The 23,802-nt window shown below is 47.6% G+C and overlaps 7 protein-coding genes across 7 annotated transcripts; 4 read left to right on the top strand and 3 right to left on the bottom strand.

The window, feature by feature from the left end:
* Positions 1-347: 347 nt before the first annotated feature.
* Positions 348-1,603, bottom strand: EYB26_008118 (uncharacterized protein; the record flags this gene model as incomplete). Its single annotated transcript, XM_054267377.1, has 2 exons — positions 348-842; positions 902-1,603. 2 exons carry the CDS (start codon positions 1,601-1,603, stop codon positions 348-350), a joined length of 1,197 nt encoding a protein of 398 aa, XP_054123352.1.
* A 1,193-nt stretch (positions 1,604-2,796) lies between these two features.
* EYB26_008117 (uncharacterized protein) lies at positions 2,797-4,673 on the bottom strand (the record flags this gene model as incomplete). Its single annotated transcript, XM_054267376.1, has 6 exons — positions 2,797-2,814; positions 2,881-2,913; positions 2,976-3,034; positions 3,107-3,605; positions 3,664-4,119; positions 4,176-4,673. The coding sequence occupies 6 exons, from the start codon at positions 4,671-4,673 to the stop codon at positions 2,797-2,799; spliced, it is 1,563 nt and encodes a 520-aa protein (XP_054123351.1).
* Positions 4,674-5,032: 359 nt separating this feature from the next.
* On the top strand, positions 5,033-6,870 carry EYB26_008116 (uncharacterized protein; the record flags this gene model as incomplete). Its single annotated transcript, XM_054267375.1, has 2 exons — positions 5,033-5,929; positions 5,986-6,870. 2 exons carry the CDS (start codon positions 5,033-5,035, stop codon positions 6,868-6,870), a joined length of 1,782 nt encoding a protein of 593 aa, XP_054123350.1.
* A 159-nt stretch (positions 6,871-7,029) lies between these two features.
* Positions 7,030-11,110, bottom strand: EYB26_008115 (uncharacterized protein; the record flags this gene model as incomplete). The annotated part of the gene is made up of 2 exons (XM_054267374.1): positions 7,030-10,804; positions 10,887-11,110. The coding sequence occupies 2 exons, from the start codon at positions 11,108-11,110 to the stop codon at positions 7,030-7,032; spliced, it is 3,999 nt and encodes a 1,332-aa protein (XP_054123349.1).
* A 5,894-nt stretch (positions 11,111-17,004) lies between these two features.
* Positions 17,005-19,941, top strand: EYB26_008114 (uncharacterized protein; the record flags this gene model as incomplete). The annotated part of the gene is made up of 3 exons (XM_054267373.1): positions 17,005-17,403; positions 17,477-18,606; positions 18,672-19,941. 3 exons carry the CDS (start codon positions 17,005-17,007, stop codon positions 19,939-19,941), a joined length of 2,799 nt encoding a protein of 932 aa, XP_054123348.1.
* A 916-nt stretch (positions 19,942-20,857) lies between these two features.
* Positions 20,858-22,007, top strand: EYB26_008113 (uncharacterized protein; the record flags this gene model as incomplete). Its single annotated transcript, XM_054267372.1, has 2 exons — positions 20,858-21,029; positions 21,097-22,007. The coding sequence occupies 2 exons, from the start codon at positions 20,858-20,860 to the stop codon at positions 22,005-22,007; spliced, it is 1,083 nt and encodes a 360-aa protein (XP_054123347.1).
* Positions 22,008-22,440: 433 nt separating this feature from the next.
* EYB26_008112 (uncharacterized protein) lies at positions 22,441-23,706 on the top strand (the record flags this gene model as incomplete). Its single annotated transcript, XM_054267371.1, has 4 exons — positions 22,441-22,469; positions 22,535-22,654; positions 22,730-22,931; positions 23,005-23,706. 4 exons carry the CDS (start codon positions 22,441-22,443, stop codon positions 23,704-23,706), a joined length of 1,053 nt encoding a protein of 350 aa, XP_054123346.1.
* Positions 23,707-23,802: the final 96 nt, after the last annotated feature.

Here is a 23,802-nt window from a genome sequence, read left to right as displayed (position 1 = left end):
AAATATCAGTTGATGAATTCTAATCTCCGTGGAACAACGTAGGCCAAATATTCACTCCAAATAAGTAATCAAGTCAACTCTTTTGCCACAGGATCGAGTACTTCAATGTTCGACCACCTATGGAGATCGAACGACCTTATAAAACGTTACAATATCGAGAGGTTATCAACATGCAGGACGTGGGACCACAGTGTCAGGGTAGAGGGCTCTATGGCCCAACAACCTCGAATATATGTAGTTTGTTCAAAAATCTAGGTAGGGTCGCACAATTACAAGTCTACAATAGATGACGTTCATGGTCCGAAGTAAGTACATACGATTAATATGGGCCTGGGGATATATGTGTGCTATGTATCGAATTGTGTAAAGTCATGACCAAACTGATTAGAAGGGCGATGAGTCTCTACATAACCATATTGCGGACCACCAGATGCAACAGTTGAAGTGATGATTATACTCGGAGCCAAGCTCTGAGTGAAGATCATGCTTGGATCTTGGTAATACATATTGTGTCCGGGCGTCTCATCCACCTGTTGCCGTTGACTTATTTGCTGTTGAATATTATATCCATGACTTGGTCGAAACTGTTCCTTAGGTTCAGCCTCTGGATAATGACTAATACGGCGAGACTTGGGCACATGTTGTCCCAATGCGCTTTCTCCTCTGCTTCCAGCTTCGCTTATGTGTCGCGTCATATCATCCAATAGCAGGGGTCTCTTTAGAACGGTATTGCGGTAGCGGGTTGTGGATTGAACACCATTCTTGAGGGCTTCTTCTGTAAGTGTCCAATAGCTATTCTTCGACTTTCCTCGAGCCGGATATTCGTTGTGCAAGATGAACGCCTGTCGACCCAAAGTCAATACTTGCAAGATTCTGAGTTGCTGCTGGGTCTAGAACTCACCTCATTCATAGAGAGATTATGACGAATACTACTTTGCCAGCCCTTGGACCGTGGATCGCCCGCTTTATTCGTGTTATCTTCAAACCAACGGTATATCTCTTGCAAAGACATTTTATGATCTTTTGCAGAGCGAAGCGCTTCATATAAAAGATATGCATAAGGTTTGTCGTGATTCCCAACTTCCTCAGCAGAAGGCTTTCGAGATGGCAGAACGTGAGTTTGTTTTTGACGCGTTACCGCAAGTGAAAGACGCACAGGGCTAGTGTCTTCTCTTGGATTATTGATAGGTACAGAGTTTGTCACTAGCTCTCTGTTTTGCATACGAGGTGTCGGTGGAAAACGTGAGCCATAGGGGGTTTGAACGTATGATGGTGTATGAGATTCTCGATTTAGAGTCGGAGTCCGTCTGCACAGTAGCGATTGATCGGAATTGTCCTGGAGCAATGGCGACTCATATGCGACGATATTTGGATTGAAGAAGCTATTCTGAGTTGAATAACTGTGGTCAAAAGGAGCGATTCCAGACTGCTGATATGGTGCCGAATAATAGCCGTGTGAACTCGTAACATAAGCGCCATGTTGTGCCATCATCTGCCTGTCCGGATGTAAACCGGGCAAAGAAGGCTCCCATGAGCCTGCCATAAACATTGATGACTCCATAGGGATGTTAGGCGCAATCTCCGGCCGTGCGAATGAGTACATATTGGACAAAGCTTCGTTACCGCCTAAATGCGCGTTTGTGTGGTCGGTAAGTGCCGGGCAGTTCAACGACCTGCTAGCTGATATCGACACGGTACTTGTATTTGGCCTGTAACTTCTTTGTTGGGGGTCACCGCGATGCTGTCGTTGGCTATTTTCCATCGTCTTCGGGGGATTAAGGGGGGTCTTTATACCTGAATCAAGGGAACTGGCGACTGTCAGGATGATCTATCCAGCTGACAAGGGTAAACAAGAGGATTCAAAAGAGGAACAGAAAACATCTTGTCAAAGACGAGCTTGAGGAGGCATTGTTGGCCCTGGAAGTAGATGGACTTTCCACATGGCTGGAAAGCCTAGCCCTAATGGATACCTGCATCGATGCATATCATTATTACGTGCGTAGCAGATCGTATAAGCCTCTTCACCTCTGAATCATCGCACACCGCTTTGCAGCGTTTTCAGCTTTTCTAAGGATGCAGGCAACGAATAGTCTACAGAATCACATTACACCATTTGCAGGTGTATAGAGGCAAGCGGAACTCTGAAATGGAGGATGAGTGTTTGAGTGATGAGGTGACCGTAAACGGAAGTGATGCGACTCACGGTTCAGTCTGGTAACACCACAGCACGAAGCTCTCCACATGATACTAACGCTAAAGAGATCTTCTAAGGCCACGTCTTTGAAGTGAAAATACAACTGGGCCAGATGCAAAAATCTGGAGTCCCGATAGCAGCTTGGATAGTCGGTCAACAAAAAGTCGCTACCCGATTGGCTGGACCATAGGGGTTGGATAGGCGGATGAAAATAAACGGCATTCCGAAATTTTCGGGATTGGCATTGTGCAACGTATTTCGCGCCTCTGAATGGAGTCGATTTTGAAATGATGTGATTGAAAGATTCAGCTTGACTCATAAGCTCAGACTACATCAACAACTGGAAATCTCTGAAGAAGTAAATCGGAGGGACACGCGATGCAAGGCAGACGTCGCTCCGATATCCCGATTTAAGACAGTGTACACGCGTGCTGCTTATCCGAATTGCATTGACTAGCATCAGATACCGGGCTCGGATCGGATCGAAGAAGGGCCATATGAAAAAGAACATAGTGCCTTGATGATGCATGCAAAATGTAATAGCTAAAACCACTTGCGTCCCAACCGTTAAGTGACGCTGCCCACCACGAGTAGACACAGTCTTATTTCCGATAGTATATCTGTCGGAAATATTAGTATGACCAAAACCGATCAATGCTCAGAGTCCGAACCCAATCAGTACGTACCTTCTTGAACTGGAAATGAAGTTGCAGAATGCCCTGAGAAGACGGTAAGCCGGTGTTCAAGTCTGGACGATGTGAATAGCCAAGGCTAAACATACCTTTTCAAAACTACTCTTGAAACCTCTATCTCTTTTGGCGCTGTAATCCCATTCTCGATCTACAATACGAAATGCGATATCTTCGTAAGGCGGTCCTGCAATAAACCGAATGAGGCATGTATCTTCCTCACCTGCCTTGACAAAAGATTGACCACGCTTCCGCCCGTGTTCACGTTCGATACGGTACGTTGGGGCTTTTGTCTTATCAATCAAATCAGGATAGAAAATATTGAATCTGTATCCATGGACGACCTTTGGTGGAGGATGGTCGTGGTCGTAGTGTGTTTGGTTGTATTTGTTCCACTCGTATCCCATCTGCACACGGTTGAAATACCGGGGCTTGCGAGGACGGTACTTATTGGCCCACGCGAGTTGCGAGGTGCTGCTAACAGCCTCTTCCGCTGTGAATATCTCCTCGTTCTCACTAACTCCTCTTGCGACTTCGCGCTCGTATAAGGCTCTTGTGGCCTGGGAGAAGTCTTCGTTGGACAATAACGAAAAACGGTCAGCAGGAGCGTCCGCCAAATCAGGTTTCTTTCCTTTAGAAAGCGTAGATTGAGTGGGTCTTTCTGCGCCTCGTTGTCGCAAAGGTACAAATCCCATTTTTAAGATCTTTTTCCGTTCTTGGGCCTAGTTGAGGTCAGTTGATCCGTCAATTGTTTTCAAAGTCAAGAGAAAGGTAACACACCACTCGATTCAAAAATACTGATTCGTCCATGATTTCAAGCGCTTTATCCTCAGGCCGCAGCTGGAGTAAAGGCTCTGGGTCCAGGTCTAACTCTCGAGTTTCCACAACCTCGCCGATGACGGGCGCAATTGGAGCAAGTTTGGATCGCATAGACTCAGCTTCCTCCTTCTGTTGCTTGCGAAGTGCCTGTACACGGCCTTCAATGACTGCTTGAAAGACCTTCTTCAGCTTTGCTCTCGCTTTCCAAACGGTAAGACTGCGCAAAAGTTCCTCCCAGTAGTCTGTATCAATCGGCTCGTTGGAGTCTAGCTTGCGTCGAACTTGGACTTCGAGTGTCTCCAGTTGCTCATAGGTCTTTGGACTGAGGATTTTGTTGATGTCTGCCGCCACCGAGCTTAGGACACGGCCTTCAGGGGCTGATATCTTTTGACGATCACGACACACAACTTTCATAGTCTATTCTTATGTCAGTGGCTGTGGAAATATGCATTCCCTAATAAGAAGTCGCTCACCTTCCAGAAATCGCGATTCTTCTGACTTTGCTCAAGACTCAAAAAGGTATCGATATCCTTCTCTAGTTCCACGAGCTGGGCCTGCGACAAGCCCTCGAACACACCCTCTGGATCAATAAGATCCAAATCCGAGTCGGAAATCTCATCGTCTAACGGGTTCCTCGTAGGATCGATTATGCGCAGGGTGACGGCCAACCAGTCGATAGGCTTTGCGCGACCTTCTTTAACGCGAATCTCTGCCTTCTTCTTAGCCTGCTTCAGGACGAAAACATCTTCCTGAGCGACCCACTCGCGCACTTGCTCGTCCTCTTGCAGCTGGTTTATCCGAGTCTGATCCCTTCTGCCTCGTTGAGCGGACCTCGCATCATCGTTATTCCACTGACTGGCTTGTCGTCTATCGTCTCTCCGGGGAAGTTTTTCGGAACGTTTCCATGGCGGCGATTGGGATCGAGATCGGCCTCGTTTATAGCCTGCGCGATCGGAGTGATGCGTCGACATGGCTAGTATTGGCCGTGCAAATAGAAAATCCGAAGCTATATAACAAGAGTTTTGACAACAGTATTGAAAGCCTCGTAGAGTGAAGAGTGAAGATGCTGCTGCTAGTGACGTTGGCGGCTGGCAATAGCTCGGCCTGCCATGATTGGCCCGTAGGCGCCAGTCCAGGCTCCTTCCTTCCGTTTAAAGAAACAGACGCCGAAAAGTGGGTCCATATGGTGTCACTGTTTACTTCTTGTCGCCAGCAGTTCTCAGCCTCATTATTCTTGATATTTATCTCATGTTGTCGCTTATTCTATATTTATAATCTTTGCCTTTAATAGTTCTGTTATCAGGCGTGAAGGATAATATTCGTAGCGCAAATGTCGCCGCGTTGGCACAGCCTTCCTACGCGAAATATATCAGCGCCACTACTGCTGTACAGCTTCATCTACACATCACAGTCTTATGAGTTCTTTCTCACAGATCTCACGCACATATGGCACGAAAATTTACAATATAAACACGTACTACAAAAAGCGGAAGACATCGGGACAAGTATTGATCCCAGTGAAGACGCAAATCAGTATGACGTGTTCATGAGAAAGATCCAAGATGCTCTTGATGGCGCAAATAATACCGGCGTGACCATCGCTTCAGGTCACAAGTCCGACTCGGTTGTGGTGACTACAAGTACAAAGTTACCAGCGGGATTGAATCCGTTGAAATGGACTTTTACGCTGTCGAAAGAACCTCCGTCAGCAGTCACGCGACACTTGCTTCTTCCGTTATTGAAGAGCGAAAGAAACCACGAACAGCGAGAGCAATCTCTATTGGAACATATCAGAGAAAAGGATAATATATTGTCTAAGATCTTTGACAAGATTGATCCTTCTCAATTGACCTCGATGTTTCCTGGTACTGCAGGTGTCCGCCACACGAAGCCGAAAACATCGGACTTGATCAGACACATCAAAGGCGCCACTAGATTTGACGAGAAAGGATGGCGAGGTAGTCCAGCGGGTGAAGATAACACTGCGAACGGTCTTGCAGAATCTGTATATGCACATGGTGGTTTTACATCCTTGGACACCGCAAGTACAAGATATGCTGCATGGTGGAAAAGTCTGGACGATGTTAAGGACGCAAAGTTGCAATCACAAGAGAGGTCCCAAGCAGCGATGAAGGAAAATATTTGCTCACCAGATACTGGAGCAGCTGGTAAGGAGCAAGTGACCGCAGACGAGGATTTGAGCACCGAAGATGAAGATGAGTTCCAGGTACTTATACCTATTCTCTTGTTTCAAATACATTCATTACTAATCCCTACATGCAGCATCAAGAGACACCGCTACATCTCAAGCGTAAAAAGGATCAGGCGGACAGGAAGCCGGTCGAAGACAGCGAATCTGATATCGGAGTTGGTACCACCGAGTCAGACCAGGACGCTGAGTCGGATGATGGACTGGACGACATAAAAGCGCCCATCCAGAAGCCCCCAAAGAAGGCGATGGGTCGCATCGGAGGACCGAAAGCTGTTCCTCTTGGACGTCCACGAAAAGAGTCCGTTGCGGACGAGACGGACTCTGATAGTGAACCTAAGCCACGCCAGCGCACTGCGGCAACTCGAGAGGAGCTTGAGTTGGATGATGGCACCGAGTCAGACTCTGAACCTGAACGAATGCCAACACCAAGCCCGGTCAAGGCCAAGAAAGAAACCCCTACCGAAACTGCCCCTAAGAAGAAAGGAGTTTTAGGTAAAATAGGCGGCAAAAAGCCGGAACCCAAGAAGGTACCTTCTTCGGAGCCGGCTGACACCAACGATATTGGACAACCTACTTCTGATGAAGATGATCTAAATCAACGACAGGCTCCTTCCAAGCCTCAGCCAACGCTGAAAAGGGGCAAGAAACTAGGTCTCATCGGCGGCGGGAAAAAGAAACCGCAAGCCGCAGCACCCAAGCCTGAACCTGATGAGACAGACGAAGATCTAGATACGGGACCTATTACATCCACACAAAAGCAGAAAGTACCATCTACATCACCACCACCACCTCCGGCCGTATCAAGCTCACCGTCGCCTATACGACACCGTGTCTCGAAGGCTGAGCCAGAACCGGAGTTATCCGCGGAACAGAAAGCAAATAAGAAGCGAGAGGAGTTGAAGAGGCAGTTAGATGCGAAGAGTAAAGCTCCGACGAAGAAGAAGAGGAAATTTTGATTGGTGACTGTGTCAATTTGTGGGCGATTTAGGTGTTGGATTTTGGACCTGGGGAGGATGATCTAGAGTCATGAAATTCAAAACATTGTATATAATACAGGGGTATATCAAATAAGTACAAAAACATAGCCCAGCCTGAAAAGAAAAGAAAAAAAAAATCTAACCTGGAAAGGGATCTGATGTTGACTCCTTGTCACGCAATAAATGATCCATATCCTTATGCAACCCTTCCTCTCTAGGAGTCACCAGTCTAACTTTCTTCGAGGATCCCATTGTCCCACCTCCAGACGACGTATTAAGTGCAGTACTACCGCCACTACTCACACCGCCTCCCAATGAAATCTCACCAGATGATCCCGGTGCTGCAGCCGAAGTCAACATACCGCGGACTTTCTCAACAGCTCTGCTTTCGCCGGTGACCCAAGAATCGCGCTTGGCTGTATTTGATGTGATTCTGCGTCCGAATGACACTGTTTGCACGACCTCGCGGTGCTCTTGCCGTCGTGGGCCGGGTCCGCAGTCGTGCATGCAACCCGGTGTAGGACAGCCGCCTTCGCTTGCTTCGAGATCGCCGAGCCATTTTTTCATGCAGGCTAGATGGCCACCATGTCCGCAGCCTTGGCACCATGACCATAAGCCGGAACCTGGAGTACGGAGAGATTTTTGACCAAAGGCTTCTACCTCCAGCCCTGGGATAGGTTCGGTCAGATCAGAATGGAGGGAGCCTTGGGAGTGGTCCTCCACATTTTCTTCATTGCCCCCTTCAGATTCGGGTATAACCCATTCAAGAGGCGGCTCCAAATTGAGGCAAATGGGACAGGGACTCTGCGGCATTCGGCATCTGTGGCATCGTCGATTGTCTTTGACGGGGTTCTCGTAAGGTTTCTTGCAAGTATAGCAAAACACATTGATGTGCGTATCCGTCTGTGCATACCCGTATACGGACGGATACAGTGGCACACAGAAATTTCGAAGCTCAGCGGCTTCTACGTACATGGAATGTCGAATAAGCTGCTCATTATACGCTTTGAAGACCTGCTCGCACTCGTGGTACGGCAAGATTGTCTCGCAGTCATAGAAGAGTGAATGCACCGTCCGAAGGAGATGAGCAGCCATCTGGGTATCGACAGGGCTAGTACTATGATAATGTCGAACTGCCTCCCTCAAAATGACTTGAGCGCCCCAAGGCTTGCTTGCGGATATTTCAGGAGAAAGAGGCAACTGAAAGTCTTCATTGTGCTCTGTATTTCTATCGCCAAGGTTTTCTTGTTGCCGATTCTTTTCAACTTTGTCCGACTCCGCTAGAATTGGGGCAGGGCTCGATGGACGCTGTAGATGAATTTGATGATCTTCGGGACAGGGATTCCCGGGAATGATTTCATCTTTGTAAGACCCGTAATCAGGAGCACTGACACTGGCAGCATCAGAGGATGTCGGTTCCTCCTCCTCAAGAATGGCATCCTCTTCTGTATCCCAGCCAACACTATCCCTTCTTGATGAAGCAAGCGCACTGGTTCTTGGAGATAACGAAATGTCAACGGATTTTGTGCGTTGCGAGCTATCTGTCGAAGCGGAAAACATTGGGAAGCTTTCAGTAGAGTCATGTCGAAGATAGGGCCCAGGACGTGTCGGACGGCTTGCATCACTGGCGAGAGATTCGAGGTTCAAGACTTTTCTCGGTGGGGCCTTGTAGTCACGTAGAAGAGCTTTGCGGCTTTCAACCTTCTGCTCGTAATCGTCTCCAGACCCTTCCTTCGCTCCAACATCACTTGGTCTATGACGATGCCAGTCGGCACGACTAGTTATAGCTCGCGGCGCAGACCTCTGGTCGTCTTCGGCGTCATCAAATCGACCTTCTCGGGCTTGCTCTGAGTTGAAGCTACCTGAGTAAAAGGGCATGAATTCGCTTGATTCCGATTCCTGACGCTGCATCCGCGGTGCACTTGTAGTATCAACTTGATTTCTAGCACTGTAATGTGAACTCATGACGGAAGGTGGTAAAGGCTGTATGTCGATGAGATCATCTGTCACAGAATCCCCATGAACAACTGAAGAGAAATGGACACCAGAAGGAGAATCTGGAAGTGGCTGCGCAAGAGGAGTAGTCATGTTAGATGTACTCTCAATCTCCGGCGTCCGGCGTCGATGGGCGTCTGTTTCGATGACGCCTTTAAAGAGATGAGACTTCACTTTAACTGATTTTGATCCATCAGGTACACGCGTTCGGTCACTGAAACGTGCATGTGGAGACTTATGGCCTTGATTCGCCTTCTCTTTGGGCCGCCGGTTGCTCTCCTCCACTCGAACTTCGATTTCCTGAAGAACGGTATATTTCACAATGCTCCAAGTTTGAGCAAGCTTGTGTTGGCCTGCCATTTCAGCTTGTGCCGCGTTCCAATCAAGATCTGCCAAGACTGCCTGAATTTGATTTTTGGGACGAAGCGTGTTCTCCTTGTCTTTCATCAAGTCTGCATACTGCTCAGCTAAATAGCGGAAGACCATCTCATCGGATGCAACACCCTCGACTCGTCCGATAATGCCTAGCTGATGCGGTGTCGGAAGCTCGCCAGATAAGGAGTCACCAAGAGGTATGACCGTAATTCTGTCTCCCTGGGGGTCTGGAGGAGTGTTTCCCAGCGACTTTGAAGTGCCCAACATCATTCCACGTTGTTGTTTTGGTTGCACAGTTGCCATATCGTCTATGGCACTGCTATCCGTGAAACTCTGGTGTCTGTCAAAACTCCGATCCTTCTCATCGTCAAAGCCAAAGAACTCTGGATTCTTTGTAGCCAAAGGCCGGCGGCGAGGCCGCTTCTGCACAGTTGCAACAACCTCTCCAGTCGGACTCCAGGCGACTGCACACATTGGCCGTCGACTAACGACTTCGGGAACGAACCGAATGTCCGTTTGAGTAAATGCTCCTGATTCGCCGACAGTCCAAAGCAAGTCATTTGACTTCCATAATAAGTCAGCAGCAGGGGTTTCGTAGCGATCAATTTCTCGGTAAGGAATATGTGGACGACGAAGATCCCAGAGGTGAACGCGGGGGTCTTCTTTATCATAGGATGTAACAACCTGCGTCGATTGCCAGTTTCTATCATCAGAAAACTCAGACACACGACTAGGCGGTCGCCATCTCACGTTCACTACTGGCTGCGGGGCTCGAAATTGAAAAGTCGGTTTCTGCCTGCGCTCCGCCGATGAAGAGAAATCCCAGACTTTGACCTGTCTGTCCGTGCCGGCACTCACAAGATGTTTCCCATCTGGATGCCAGTCGACGGCGTAACATGGCTTTTCGTGAGCTGTGATCTTTAGCTGCGGGGCCTTGGTCTGTCGATAATCCCAGCATTGAATTGCTCCGCTATCCGTCGCCGTTGCGAATACCGTGCCGTCACCGGTAGACCATCGGATATCGCGTACGGCATCGCTGTTGCTACTATAGCGAGATATACTCTGAATAGTAGCTGCAGGAGAAGCCGATCTCAAGTCCCACATGCGAATCGTGCTGTCTTGACTTCCCGATAGGAGCCAGGCCGGACGGTGCGGGTTGAAAGCTAATTTGTGGACCTGACGGCTGTGACCACTCAGCCTTGAGAGCTCCAGCCCTGCTCGCTGCAGGTCGTACGTGATGATACGGCCATTGGCGGCGGCCGTTGCAATGACTGTATCGAATTCGCCATGAGACCACTTCACATCTTTGATAGCTAATTGATCCTTGAACTTCGAGGCTAAGCCGGTAAGAGCCTGTTTCTTAGATGAAGCCTTGATGATCGCGTCGCGGAGGTTAAATTCTTCAGAGGAGCCATCTTGGGATACGCGAATTGTCTTGAAAATTTCTCGGCCGGCGATAACGGCGTGCGTTTTCTGCGGGGAAATGTCCAGTGCGGCAATCGATACGCCAGTGCGATGAGTGACTGTCTGAGGGGACCCTGGTCTTGTCTGCCAGTCAGCTACACTGCTTTCCAATGGCATTTTGGGGCTGGTCTTTTGGGAGCAATATCGGTGAGCATGCTTACAAGGATTTTGACCTCGTCAATCTGACATGGTGATCGTCTTCCGGCAAACGGTTAGACACATCTGATGGGCTCGGGGAACGCGATCCAGTGAAAAAAGGCTGCGTTAGTCTGGCCAGAGCACTAGTTGCGCGATTCTGGTAGACCTTGTGCGCCTGACCCTGCGATGTTGGCGGGGGTGGCCGTGGCGATTGAGGGGTTCCTGAATCGTTTGGTGGATCAGCCATTATGATCTCTCATGGCGGCTGTGCAGGGGTCGATTTCAGAACGGTCGGTCCATTAGCGGAGTTTGAATCTGCTTCAAGAAAGACGCACAGAGACAAAAAAGACAAAAAAAAAAATCACTCGACAAGGCCTAGAGCGATAGAGGCGGACATGAGCAGGTCATAGACAGAGCGATGGTGGAAGCTTTTGCAAGGCTGTGGTTGATTGATTCGAACTTCGAAGAGCTTGGACTGCGGAGGTGGATCCTCAGGCTGCCAGGCAGGCAACCAGCGCCCGGCAAGCAGCCCCACTTCAATATACAGGCATTTCTTTGACTTGACTGGGGATTCCTTCAACAAGCTCCAGTAATCAATCCCTTCTTCCATCATTTTTCATGCTGGATGCTCACATGACATCTACGAGCTGCAATTATTATGCATTGGCTGCTCGCTACCACTGATGCAAGTCTTGTCGCATCATTGCCGGAACAGATCAAGACAATTTTGGTTTACATGCGGCATGTACATATATGCCTCACCTCGAGCTACAGCTACATGCAGAGAACCATGAGCGTTCTACTTACACGATTCATTTCCATATCCATATAGGCTGCACTGTCACTACAGCATTCGGTTGCTTACAAGTGCTGAATCACAAGCTTATTCTACGACTACCAGAACATCTACATGTCGGTTGTTCGTTGTCTACGGTTATGAGGAAGAAAATATTTCGGAATCCTCCATGAATCATTACGCGTCTCCTGAAGAAATGTGTAGGACTGATTATACCTAGGTACTTGGTAGTGTCCCGGACTTCATGTGCCTGCTCAACCTCGACAGTCTCGAACTTACTCTTTGCATGGTGTTCAGATCCTTACAGTCCCAGGCAGGCGAGGCGATGGTATACAAATTCTTGGAAATTGATACCGTATCTCACAGATGACAGCGTCTATCTGCTCCAAGCATATGCCGGAAGCCCAACGCCATGTCAGATCTATCGCACTAGACTAACTCCGTGCGAATGATTCAACTTCTTCTTCCAGGCAGAGTTTTCCTTGACTTTTTCCGGGTCTGGTGTGCTAATTTTCAAGGCAAATCTGTCGGCCACAGAGCCAGCTGAATAAATCGCTCATGTGAGACTTATTACTTTGCACCGCGATCAGATCTGATCAAAATGCGAGAGGTCAAATTACTCCTGTGAAAAGGACGAACTCACTCAGCAACAGCATGGATGCCTGACATAGGGCAAACGGACATGTGTGGTAGTTAAATGACAAGATGTGTAATGAGTAAGCGATAATTCGATGGATATTAATTTGGGTTTGCAGTATTCGATCTGATATGTCGCCCTGTGCGGTCAGTGTCATTGTGCCATGACCTCATTCCCTAGCCCTAATTCTGATTTTTGTCTCGTCCAGGGCTGTCGCGTCTCCTCACATTGACACGAGCGCTAGGAGGGCTTGACTTCGTTGTCAATGAGTACCTAGTTCATCATTTATCCGTACCTAGCTAGCTAGGTACACAATTTCTGAATCCCTGTTGCATATTCCTCTAGCGTAACTCGTCCCCTACAAAAGTCCGGGCTAGAACAGAGACTTGGTCTGTACACACAAGTACATGCTTCCAAGTTGAACAATTCATTATGTGATTTCTCCATGAGGAAACTTTCCCTGCAAATCGTATACCTCAATACACTCGGGTATACTTATTACTTCACGATACTAACGAGTACATCCATACGTTAAATCCCGCCCCGATAACCGGACCGGCTAAGAGTCCCGTTGCTTCTGCCTTCATAAAGTGCAGATAGTTTACATATCCCCGTAGCGTTGGGATTTAGTCCCGAATAAGTAGGCAAGCATATTCTCGATTCTGTTCACCGTTCCTTCAAACTTCGATTAGGGATTCCACTCTGTACATCATTGGTCAATGGACAAAGAATTCGTACCTCGGAGAACATGTAGCCGTCCTTCTCCGTACATGCCTACCCTATGTAAAACACATACCTAGATGATGATGTGACTGAATGTGAACAAAGAGGATAGTGTGCAGTATTAGCCGGGCGTCTTTGCCCCAGAAAGGAATAATCAATGAGGGTACTACGAGTAGTAGGTATGGAGTAAATGAACAATCCTATCCCAAATTCCGTGTTGATCGAAAATTGAAGCGGTGTGAAATGAAACAGGATGTACGTAGTAGTCAAGTCACCAACATAACACAAAAGTGGCTGTAACTACCGGGGTGTCGGCCATCCAAGTCATAAAGTTCTGGATCTATCCAATTTAATTACTACATATCTTTACTTTTCGTGACCGTGTACAGAAGAGTACGTATATAGCATATCCACCAAATGAAGTATGGTGTGGGTTTAATAAACAGCATCCTTGTATATTCCCGTCTTTTCGCATATGCCGGGATATTTTCCCGTCGATGATACAGGAACGGGTACAAGGAGCGACATGTTTTTTTTTTTTTTTTTGAAACGAAGTTAACGAACGCTAGCGTTCATTTTCTTTGAATCGTATCGATGGAGCGGCTAAGCTTCTAGGGCCGATAGCTCGAGCCACACCGCTCACACAGAGTGAATTCAAAAGAGTCGATTCAATCAATTGGAAGGAATAAACCCATTGTCGTCATCCACTGCAATCTATCAAAGTTTGCATTTTCTTTGCTTTTTCTTGAATAGACGGCGCATCTCATCTTACCAACCCATACTCACCGCATCGCATACAGAGTACGTGCATAATGAAAATTTTCAAGGACCAGAAGACCGAAGTGCCCTGTCCAATCTTTGCTCTTCTTGGATAAGAAGAGCCATGTGAAGCTGATACCTATGGTAGTATCATAGCAGAAGTGCTACTTGCATGGTACTTGGGTACTATGTACTAGGTACGTAGAGGCCTAGGTAGGTTACTACCACAGTAGGCACAATTCCCCCAATTTCCCTGCCAGATTTCAAACTGGACCAAGGCGACCGGCCGATATGAATCCGGGCGTGTTGTGGAACTCCGGCAGTTTGGGTGATACTAGTCTTAGGTACTTAGCGTTGGCGGGAGCTTCCGCGGCGTCTGCAGTCTGCAGTCCGGGCAAAGGTGTAACAAATCGCCTTGGATTCTTGGAACAAGCCATTCGTATGACCTCCAGAGTAGATATCAAATGCCGTTTCTTTTCTTTTTCTCTGGGATTCTTACGTCTAGAAATGGTCACGTTCTCGAAGCTTTCTAACGCCATCCGGACAAAACACACAAGGACTTGTATTGTCCGATTGCCTATTCAGGTAGTATGTAAGTAATTATGCCTCCGCGTTTAGTGTTGGCGGATGTGCTGGACTTAGCGGGCTAGACCCAAAGTGACGAGAATCTTGAGATTGGAATTCAATCAACTCGCAGTTGGTGATTCATAACCCCACTAATCGCAACGATCGGAGTAGCGGAAAGCAGTACTGTGTTTGGGTCTCACGGTTAGACATTAAGACAGGGCTGAGCCGTCTCGCCCGACAGTTGGCACGATAATATCATGGAACTAATTGATGGTCTGAATTCAAATGTATGGAGTATATCTCCACGTCGCGGATATGTGTGTGTGTATGTGGGTGTACTATACTGTGTATAACACTGTATGCACACTTCCGTTCAAACCTGGAGCACGGGAAGGAATAGTAGTGACTGGGTTCGGAAAGCCTAGACTCTTTGAGATGTGAACTTACACTGACTCTGTATGTCGAGTCACAAGATAGACGTACTTTCGTATCCCCCAGGGGTGGAAACTCCCAAGTTCCACCACGATCTCATCTCGGGATAAAGAGGAAGCTTGGGTCGGCCTGCAGACTGTACTAACCAGAAACACCCAGGTAGCTTTGATGTTCAAAGCGAAATGGGGTGGACTACTCCGTAATATGAATTGCAAAGGACAGCTCATACGCTTGATGATATACTATGAGTAGTTAGTTAGTTTAAAAGCTCGTATGACTATACCATGACTAGTATGATTGCAGTAAGGAGGGAAAAAAAAAACTCAATAGCACTAACACATGGTGCATATACTACAGAGTATATATTTGTGAGCGGTATAGCCAGCGCTCGCGTGTTCCTTGGATACCATTTGATTTTCTATATATCATGTCGCCTTCGAGAATTATCACTTCAATTTCCTCGACTGGTAAGAAAAGGAATTATCTCTCCTTCCCTTCCTTTTCTGATTTCTGTGGTTTTTGTGTCTGTCCTTGTTGAAGGCCTGAAACCGCCCCGCTCCTTTCGAACTGTAGTCTCCATTCTCCGCAAGAGTTGCACGATTTGAGCTCAATTTCGAAACAAGCTGCGTGAATACTCTGTGAGGTGCGAAAGCGGTTCCCAGCGTATTGGGAGCGTGCCGTTGATCAGATCTTGAACGGCCATCCAATAAATTGATTGGGTGGTGCGGACTGGTCGGTCAGAAGTCCTGAAGTCCTGGTGACTTCCCTCCCGCACCCGGAATCCACATTCTTCAGCGTCCACGGGACTGGCCTAGATCGGTACTCAGGTGAGGAGTCCAAACAAAAGGCCTTAAACATGGGTTTGTCAATCTAATTCCCGTATAGTGTTCTCAACAAGAGGCGAAAGTGACCCGGGATCTGAACATCGCGTCGAGTGTTGCAGCAGATTGAGGGCACAGTCCAACATATCAATCATATTATCATAACGAAAACCGCCTTTGTCCTGCCTATTATTATTGGGGGATCTAGGCCTTGACTACGGCAGGATAGCGCTGAGCCCTCCCAAAGACTAGGCCAGGCCACTAGACGGCCCGCCAATCATTGTGTGTTCCCAGACGACTTGACGAACAGGCGATTTGAGTCAGTTGTGTGGAGACTAGGATCTGCGTACGTGTGCGATTCACACATTTTTGAATGAATCAAAGTCGAATGAATCAAGAAGCGGACTCGATCGACAGGGTTAAGCGATAGGGAACGAAGAAGAGGAGGCGAAGAAGACGAAAGAGTGAGACAAAAACAATTCTGTTGTAGGTAAGTCAAGTCGACTGAGTCACTTTGGAGTTGGTCGTTGATCCGTCCCGCACCTTCCCAGACTTTTGCCTCCCCGCAGGCGTTCCTTCCGTTTAGTATCATCATCACCTGCCTCTTTTTTCCGCTTTTCTTCTCTCTGTGCGCCAATTGTCGACTTTGCTTCCCCTCACCTCTCCAATCCTCTTTCTCGCTCTGGTCGCAGGATCAAGTATTTGCTGCTTCTTTGCCCCCAGCTCCTACCAAGTCCACAAGTACCCGGTACTTGTTGTCGAGGTACCATCTGCTCTGGGGCCGCGGCATCTATTTATTCCATCGTCCTGCTCCTGCCCTCGTCTCTTGCTTATCGCTACCTTAATCCCTAAGAGTCGCTTTCAGTTGTGCGTCTCCGTCAATTGCCTTTACTTCTACTCCTTTATCCTTTATCATTATTCTCTATTTTTCCTTGTTCTTGCTCCTGCATCTGCATTCCCCGTTCATTGGTTGCCATCTGTTGTCTAATCAAGCTGGTGCTTCTTTCGCCCTTGCGCTGCATCTAGGCCCACCTCTACAGCTACACCCCGGTCCGCACGACGTTCGAGCTCTCGATACATATACATGAGATTAAAATAACCTGGGATTTCCATCACTGTACCTGGTATAAACTCTGGGGTACAAGCTGCCGCCGGTCATCATTCGCAACAAATTTGGGCTTCTCTTTCTTCTTCAATCGGAGTCCATCTGCTTCGCCGCCGGTCACACGACGTTTATACATTCATTTTCGTTGCGTCTATTCACAGTCCTCTCCTCTACTGTCGCTACCGAGTGTGACCCAAAGCCAAGGATTATCTATAGTGCGGATTGAGTGACATGGAATCGCGCTGAACATTGTGCTACAACTATTACCTGCACGGGATAGGATAGACAAGTCGCAAAAGCAATGGCCGCACATGATTCGCTAGTATCGTCCGAAATGACGCTGCCCTCCGATATTTTGGATACGGCCCAGAGTCTCTTGCAATATTTACGGATAATTTCACCAATCGCTCTCTTGTTGGCCTTTGTGATTGCCTTCATCGTTAGTTCGATATCATCTGCCAGGCAGTTGACGCCAACTACCACCCCAGCATGTGGTCCCGGAGGACGTCCGCTACCCAAGCGGACACGAAGTACAATGGCAGTAATGAAAAACAAACAAAATGTCTCGCCTCGATTCCGGGTCGTCTTTCAATGGCTCTCGTTAGCTGTATTGTTGACATTTCTTGTTGATGCGGCAGTGAATGTCTCGCACGCCATAATTGACCGCTCTGATCACTGGTGGCGAGGCCAGGCAACGGTGGTGAGTCAACCACATCGCACTTATATGTGTTCCCAAATCAGCTAAACTCTCATTCTCTTTCTTCGCATAATAGATCTACATCGTTGGTTGCTTCTTTGTACATGCTTTGGTTCTGATCTCACTGGTCGATGCAAAACCATCGCCTCAAGGGGCACAATTTACTACATGGCTGCTGGCTATTCCTCTGGATGTCATAATATGGGTAGCTTCTCTAATCATATACACCAATCCGCATCGCGAGCCAGTCGTGGGTGATCCTCGAGGTGGTCCTTGGAGAAACGGTATGACAGGCTGGGAAGCAATGGAAGTCACATCGAACGCCATTCGTGTTCTCACGCTCTTGGCCCTCGTTTTCCTTTACATTATGTCGACTAGTCAGAGCTCAAACAGCCGCAAAGCTAATTCGCGCTTGGCTGGAGATGTCGCCGAGACCAGAGGTCTGTTGAGCGAAGCAACCGTAGGTACTAACGGATCTGCGTATGGTGCGACACATGCCAACGGACATGCATCACCATCACAGAAGCCGGTCGATCCATGGGTACGTCCATCAACCGTGCCCTCGACTAGCTGGTGGGAATATCTTAGTGGATATTCCCTTTTCTTCCCCTATCTTTGGCCGTCCAAGTCTCGCAGACTCCAGTTTGTGGTTGTTATTTGTTTCGGTCTTATATTGTTGCAACGGGTGATTAATGTGTTGGTGCCTTACCAAGTGGGTGTTATTACGGATATTTTGGCAGATGATGAAGGTAAAGGGCTTCCAGTACCGTGGTTTCAGATCTGCCTGTACATCTTCTACCGTTGGCTGCAAGGCAATCAGGGTCTCATTGGATCTTTGCGATCTAGTTTATGGATACCGGTTAGTCAGTACTCTTATATGGAACTGTCGACAGCCGCGTTCGAGCACGTACATAGCTTGAGCTTGGATTTCCACTTGGGCAAAAAGACTGGAGAGGTTCTATCGGCGCTGAGTAAAGGCAATTCGATCAATACGTTCCTTGAACAAGTTACATTTCAAGTTGTGCCTATGTTAATCGATCTCGGTGTCGCAATCGGCTACTTTCTTATTTTCTTCGATCCATACTATGCCCTAGTGGTGGCTATTGTCACATTCTGCTATCTCTATGTGACTATTCGCATGGCCCAATGGCGGGCTGAGATCAGGCGTCAGATGGTCAATGCATCCCGTCAGGAGGACGCTGTTAAGTGAGTGCACGACGATCTTGGTCTTCCATTGACTATTTATTTGCTGACATGATTAACTATGGTAGGAACGATTCTATGGTGTCCTATGAAACCGTTAAATACTTCAACGCGGAGTCTTATGAATTTGATCGATACCGAGGCGCTGTCCGCGATTTCCAAAACGCTGAATATCATGTCCTTTTCTCGCTTACGTTGATGAATACGAGTCAAAACACCGTCTTCATGCTTGGCCTGTTGGTGACGTGCTTTATTGCTGCATATCAGGTCTCCACGGGCGAACGACAAGTTGGCAAGTTTGTATCTCTACTAATCTATATGGCTCAACTTCAAGGACCTTTGAATTTCTTCGGAACTTTCTACAGGTCAATTCAGTCAGCGCTGATCAACTCGGAGCGCATGCTGGAACTTTTCAGAGAACAACCAACAGTCCGCGATGCTCCACAAGCGAAAGCACTAACTCATTGTAATGGTGGAATTGTTTTTGAGGACGTCCATTTCTCGTACGACAGCCGCAAACCAGCCCTCAATGGACTGACATTTGAATGTCGACCAGGCACGACTACCGCTCTAGTTGGAGAATCCGGTGGTGGTAAATCCACAGTATTCCGTCTTCTTTTCCGATTTTACGATGCCTCAAGTGGCAGCATTCGTGTTGATGGCCAAGATGTTCAAGATGTGACCATCGACTCATTGCGTCGTCATATTGGTGTTGTACCTCAAGATACCGTTCTGTTTAATGAAACTTTGATGTACAACTTGAAGTACGCATGCCCAGACGCGACTGATGAGCAGGTCTACGAAGCGTGTCGCGCAGCCAGCATTCACGACAAAATCCTTTCGTTTCCCGATGGCTACCAAACTAAGGTTGGAGAGCGGGGTCTTCGACTTAGCGGTGGAGAGAAACAGCGTGTAGCAATCGCTCGTACGATACTGAAGAACCCCCGCATAATTCTTTTGGACGAAGCAACTGCTGCTCTTGATACGGAAACCGAGGAGCAAATTCAAGATGCATTGGCCACTTTATCGAAAGGCCGTACTATGCTTGTGATAGCTCATAGACTGAGTACCATCACAGATGCCGACCAGATCTTGCTTCTGAATGATGGCCAAGTTACCGAACGTGGCACTCACGATGAACTCCGCGAAATGAACGGCCGCTATGCCAGCATGTGGCGCAAACAGATACGCGCACAAAGAGCTGCAGAGCTCCGCGGTGCAACGGCAACCGATGATAGCTCCAGCCAATCAGAGGAGGAACGCAATGCAAAGCCTGATCGTGAGCCACCTGCTCGACGTTCAAGTCGAGCCGCTGACGGTCACAACCCTCATGCTTGATACTTCAGATTGGAATATGGCTGGTTGCCAGCTTTCAGTCTTGTTTACGTCAGCCTGGATGTTTCTTTTTTATTCTTTTCACCTGTTCTCCTTCCTACTTTTGATACCTTTTTGCTTTGTTTCGTTTTTACGAGCTCCCCTTCGCATTATGGGCCACGATATGGCCTTGACTTTTTACATGGATTATACAAGATTTGCGACTGTATTATGTTTGACTTCCTGAGGGTATACGCGTCTCTCATACCCTCTCACCCATGTTTATTTCCTTGACAGTTCCAGTTATGAATTGCATTGATGTTGACGCGATGGTTATGACTGTCATGTCGGATCAGGATGGACAAAAGTATATTCTTGGGTTGTAAATAGATTCATTATTTCTGTCACTTAGTATCAGCAATGAATACAGTGTCAACTCGTATTATTTTCATCTTTTTCGTAATTTAGAATCAGCTTAGCTATCATTACTAATCAGAAGTGTTCTTCCCTTGAATAATAGTAGCTAAAGTATGAAAGTGTCGCTACAGATTACCAGATTAACAGAAGCTTATCTTCCCACACTCAACACCATCGTTAGTCAATTGCTATCAACTAGGCCTATCTTCCCCCTTGCTGGATTTTGAGCCTCTACGTATCTAAATTGCTACAACTAACGATGTGGAACTGTTCGTATATCGAGATAGGTACACGACGGCATGTGAGCTGAGAGAGATAGGAGCATCGATCCGCCGAAGTGAATGCCGCCAATCAAAAGCCGAGTTGCAGACTTTGGATTTTCCACGAGATATCTGAAGAATGGAATAGCTCTGCGAGAAGTAAAGGCAAATATTCATATGCATTCATCTAAACATTTTTGTTTCATCGCATTCCTTTGCTTCGGTTTCTTCCACTCGTTTAAGCGCCAGGCGGCTTCCAGATCATGCAGAAACTGGCCAACCAAATCCCAGAAAAATATCTACATAATCTGGACCCGGAATGGAAAGAAATATGGAATAAGCATGGGCAAGATGTGGTGGGAGCTCATCTGGTAACCATTGAAGAGTTCCGCAAGTGTCCAGCGAAATATAGCTTTACATACCCTACCTGGGATGGTACGTAAGTCATGTATCTTCTGTTGACATGTCAATTATATGCGTGAGATTGATTGGTTTGTCATAGGGCCCGATGTACATGATGTACAAGATCACATAGTCCCTGTCCAGGATCCAGAAGGCACCATCACCTGTCGGGCGTATACGCCCTCTGGCCCAGGTCCATTCCCAGTGCATCTGAATTTCCACGGCGGTGGATGGGTTCTCGGCGGCCTAAAATCAGAGGCTGCATGGTGTCGATCAATATGCAATGAATCGGGCATCGTTGTGATTGATGTCGACTACCGTCTTGCCCCTGAATTCCCATTTCCTGTGGCCATCTATGACTGCTGGGCCGCGCTTCAATGGACAATTGCCAACGCGGCAACGCTCAACATCGACCCAACGTCTATTTCGATTGGCGGTCTCTCCTCAGGCGGATTGAACACCGCTGTCTTGGCTCATTTTGCCAGAGATGCTAGTCCTAGGATAGATCTGAAACTGCAATTGATGGTTGTGCCGGCGACGGATATGCGATACATCCCCATATCGCCCGATGAGCCTGTTAGGTTGACCCCTGAGACTTGTCCGTACCCCAGCGCAATCTTTTGCTCCGATCTCCCATGGTCGCCTCTGGAGCGCGAGTCCTGGTTTCTGAAATATTATATTGGAGACGATCCCCAGACTCGCTCCAAGATTCTGGATGACTGGCGCATGACGCCCGTGCTATCGCCTTGCCTCCGTGATTTGGCACCTGCGCACATCGTGACTGCTGAATATGATATTGAGCGCGACGAAGCGGAACACTATGGAAAAATGCTGCAGGCTGCAGGCAATCAAGTTACCATGAAACGGTACCCGGGGGTTCCTCACGCCTTTGCACACTACAATCATCCAACAAGGGGACTGCGCAAAAGCCATGAATTTATCAGAGACACGGCTCGGCTGCTCTCGCATGTCCATGCAAAGGCAACAAAGCCACTTTCGGCGGCAATTTAGATAGAGTCAGTCAGTAAACAAAAATTTTCTCTTATTCAGTGAGAACGTTATACCTATTACATTACCCAATAAAGGTTTCCTCAACTTAGGCTTGTGTGGTTCTATTTGCAATTGATCGTACATTCCATTAGTTATGATGCTCCTCTCACTATTATTGCCCATCACTTATGACCAGCTAGTTAGGTAACAGTTAAGTTCACTAGTTAGTTATAACTAGTACTGGTAGTTAGTTAACTAAAGGGTCTGCTCTGACAAATGCAAATTATCAAAGCCGAACCGTTTTCCGGAGCCGTAACCACACCGATGCCGCCAATCAGAACGTCGGCTTTCTGACTGCCCTATCATTCGATGCTGTTATCCAAATATAAAAGATTTCTGAAAGAAAACGTGTAGAGATAAGACAAGTATCAGTCATATCAGAAAATACAGTACAATGGCGAGAGACAGTATCGTGATCTTGGGGTGAGAGACAGCTTCTATTCCGACGCAATTGATGCATTTTTCACTTACCGATTTGATTGATATAGGGCGGGAGTCATTGGCCTTGACGTCGCCATCGAATTATCCAAACGAGGATATGGAAAATATGTAACGGTTATCGCCGAGCATCTCCCTGGCGATTCCTCAATTGACTATACATCACCATGGTGAGGAGCCCTTTCCCGAAATTGGCCTTAATTCGTATAATCGCACACAACTGATTCGGATGAAAAATGATACAGGGCGGGCGCAAACTTCTCTGGAATCTCCGGTGGTGATGCCAATGCATTGCGCTGGGATCGTGCGGGTTACACTCTCATGATGGAGATGATTGACAAGAAATCTACGGAAGCGAAATTCCTTGAAAAGACTGAATCTACAGAGTACTGGGACGAGATGCCCCAGCCCGACAAGATTCAGAGTATGACCGAGTATTTACGAGATGTAAGCACAACACTCTACCCGACCTCTTTCCTCGTTGAAAAAAAAAGAGAAGAGGAACTAATTAAAAACGTAGCTTGTGATAATACCCCAAAAGGAGCTGCCTGCCGGAGTAGCGTTCGGCATCAAATTCACTACAGTCACCATAAACGCACCTGCTCACTGCCAACACCTGCAGAACCTACTTTCACAGCCTGAATACGGTTCTGTCCCATTCATCCGTTGGCGAGTCTCCAGATTGCAGGATGCATTCCTATCCAAGAACACTAAGCTCGTGTTCAATTGCATCGGAAACTCAGCCATCACTCTATCCGGCGTCTCGGATAGTAAATGCTACCCAACGCGCGGCCAGATCTTAGTGGTTAAAGCTCCGTCCGTGAAGCAGAATATCATGCGCCATGGTGATGGGTATGAGACGTATGTTATTCCGCGACCGTTGTCGGATGGCACGGTGATTCTTGGAGGTTACATGCAAAAGGGAAATTCGTACCCGAACGTGAAAGAGGAAGAGTCGCAGTCTATATTGAAGAGGACAGGCGAATTGCTGCCGGTTCTTTTGAATGGGGAGGTGGAGATTGTCAGAACGGTGGTTGGCTTAAGACCCTCCAGGGAAGGAGGAGCTAGAGTTGAACAGGAGACGCTTTCTTCTGAAAAAATCGTTATACATAACTACGGCGCTGGGGGCACTGGATTCCAGGCTGGAATTGGAATGGCTGTCGATGCGGTTAATTTGGCTGCGGACGCCTTGCAGGAGTTGGGTCAAAAGTCGACGCTCTAGATGTGTACTATAGAATAGTTAGATTGGTAAATACACATCTTTTCAATACTACATCAGGATTTTAGCGTACGTGGTTACTCTAAAAAGGCCTTGGCT

This window comes from Talaromyces marneffei, chromosome 6 (assembly GCF_009556855.1).
Source record: "Talaromyces marneffei chromosome 6, complete sequence".
Classification (NCBI taxonomy): Eukaryota; Fungi; Ascomycota; class Eurotiomycetes; order Eurotiales; family Trichocomaceae; genus Talaromyces; species Talaromyces marneffei.
The sequence above is the reverse complement of the archived record's forward strand: the minus strand, read 5'-3'. Positions and strand labels throughout refer to the sequence as shown.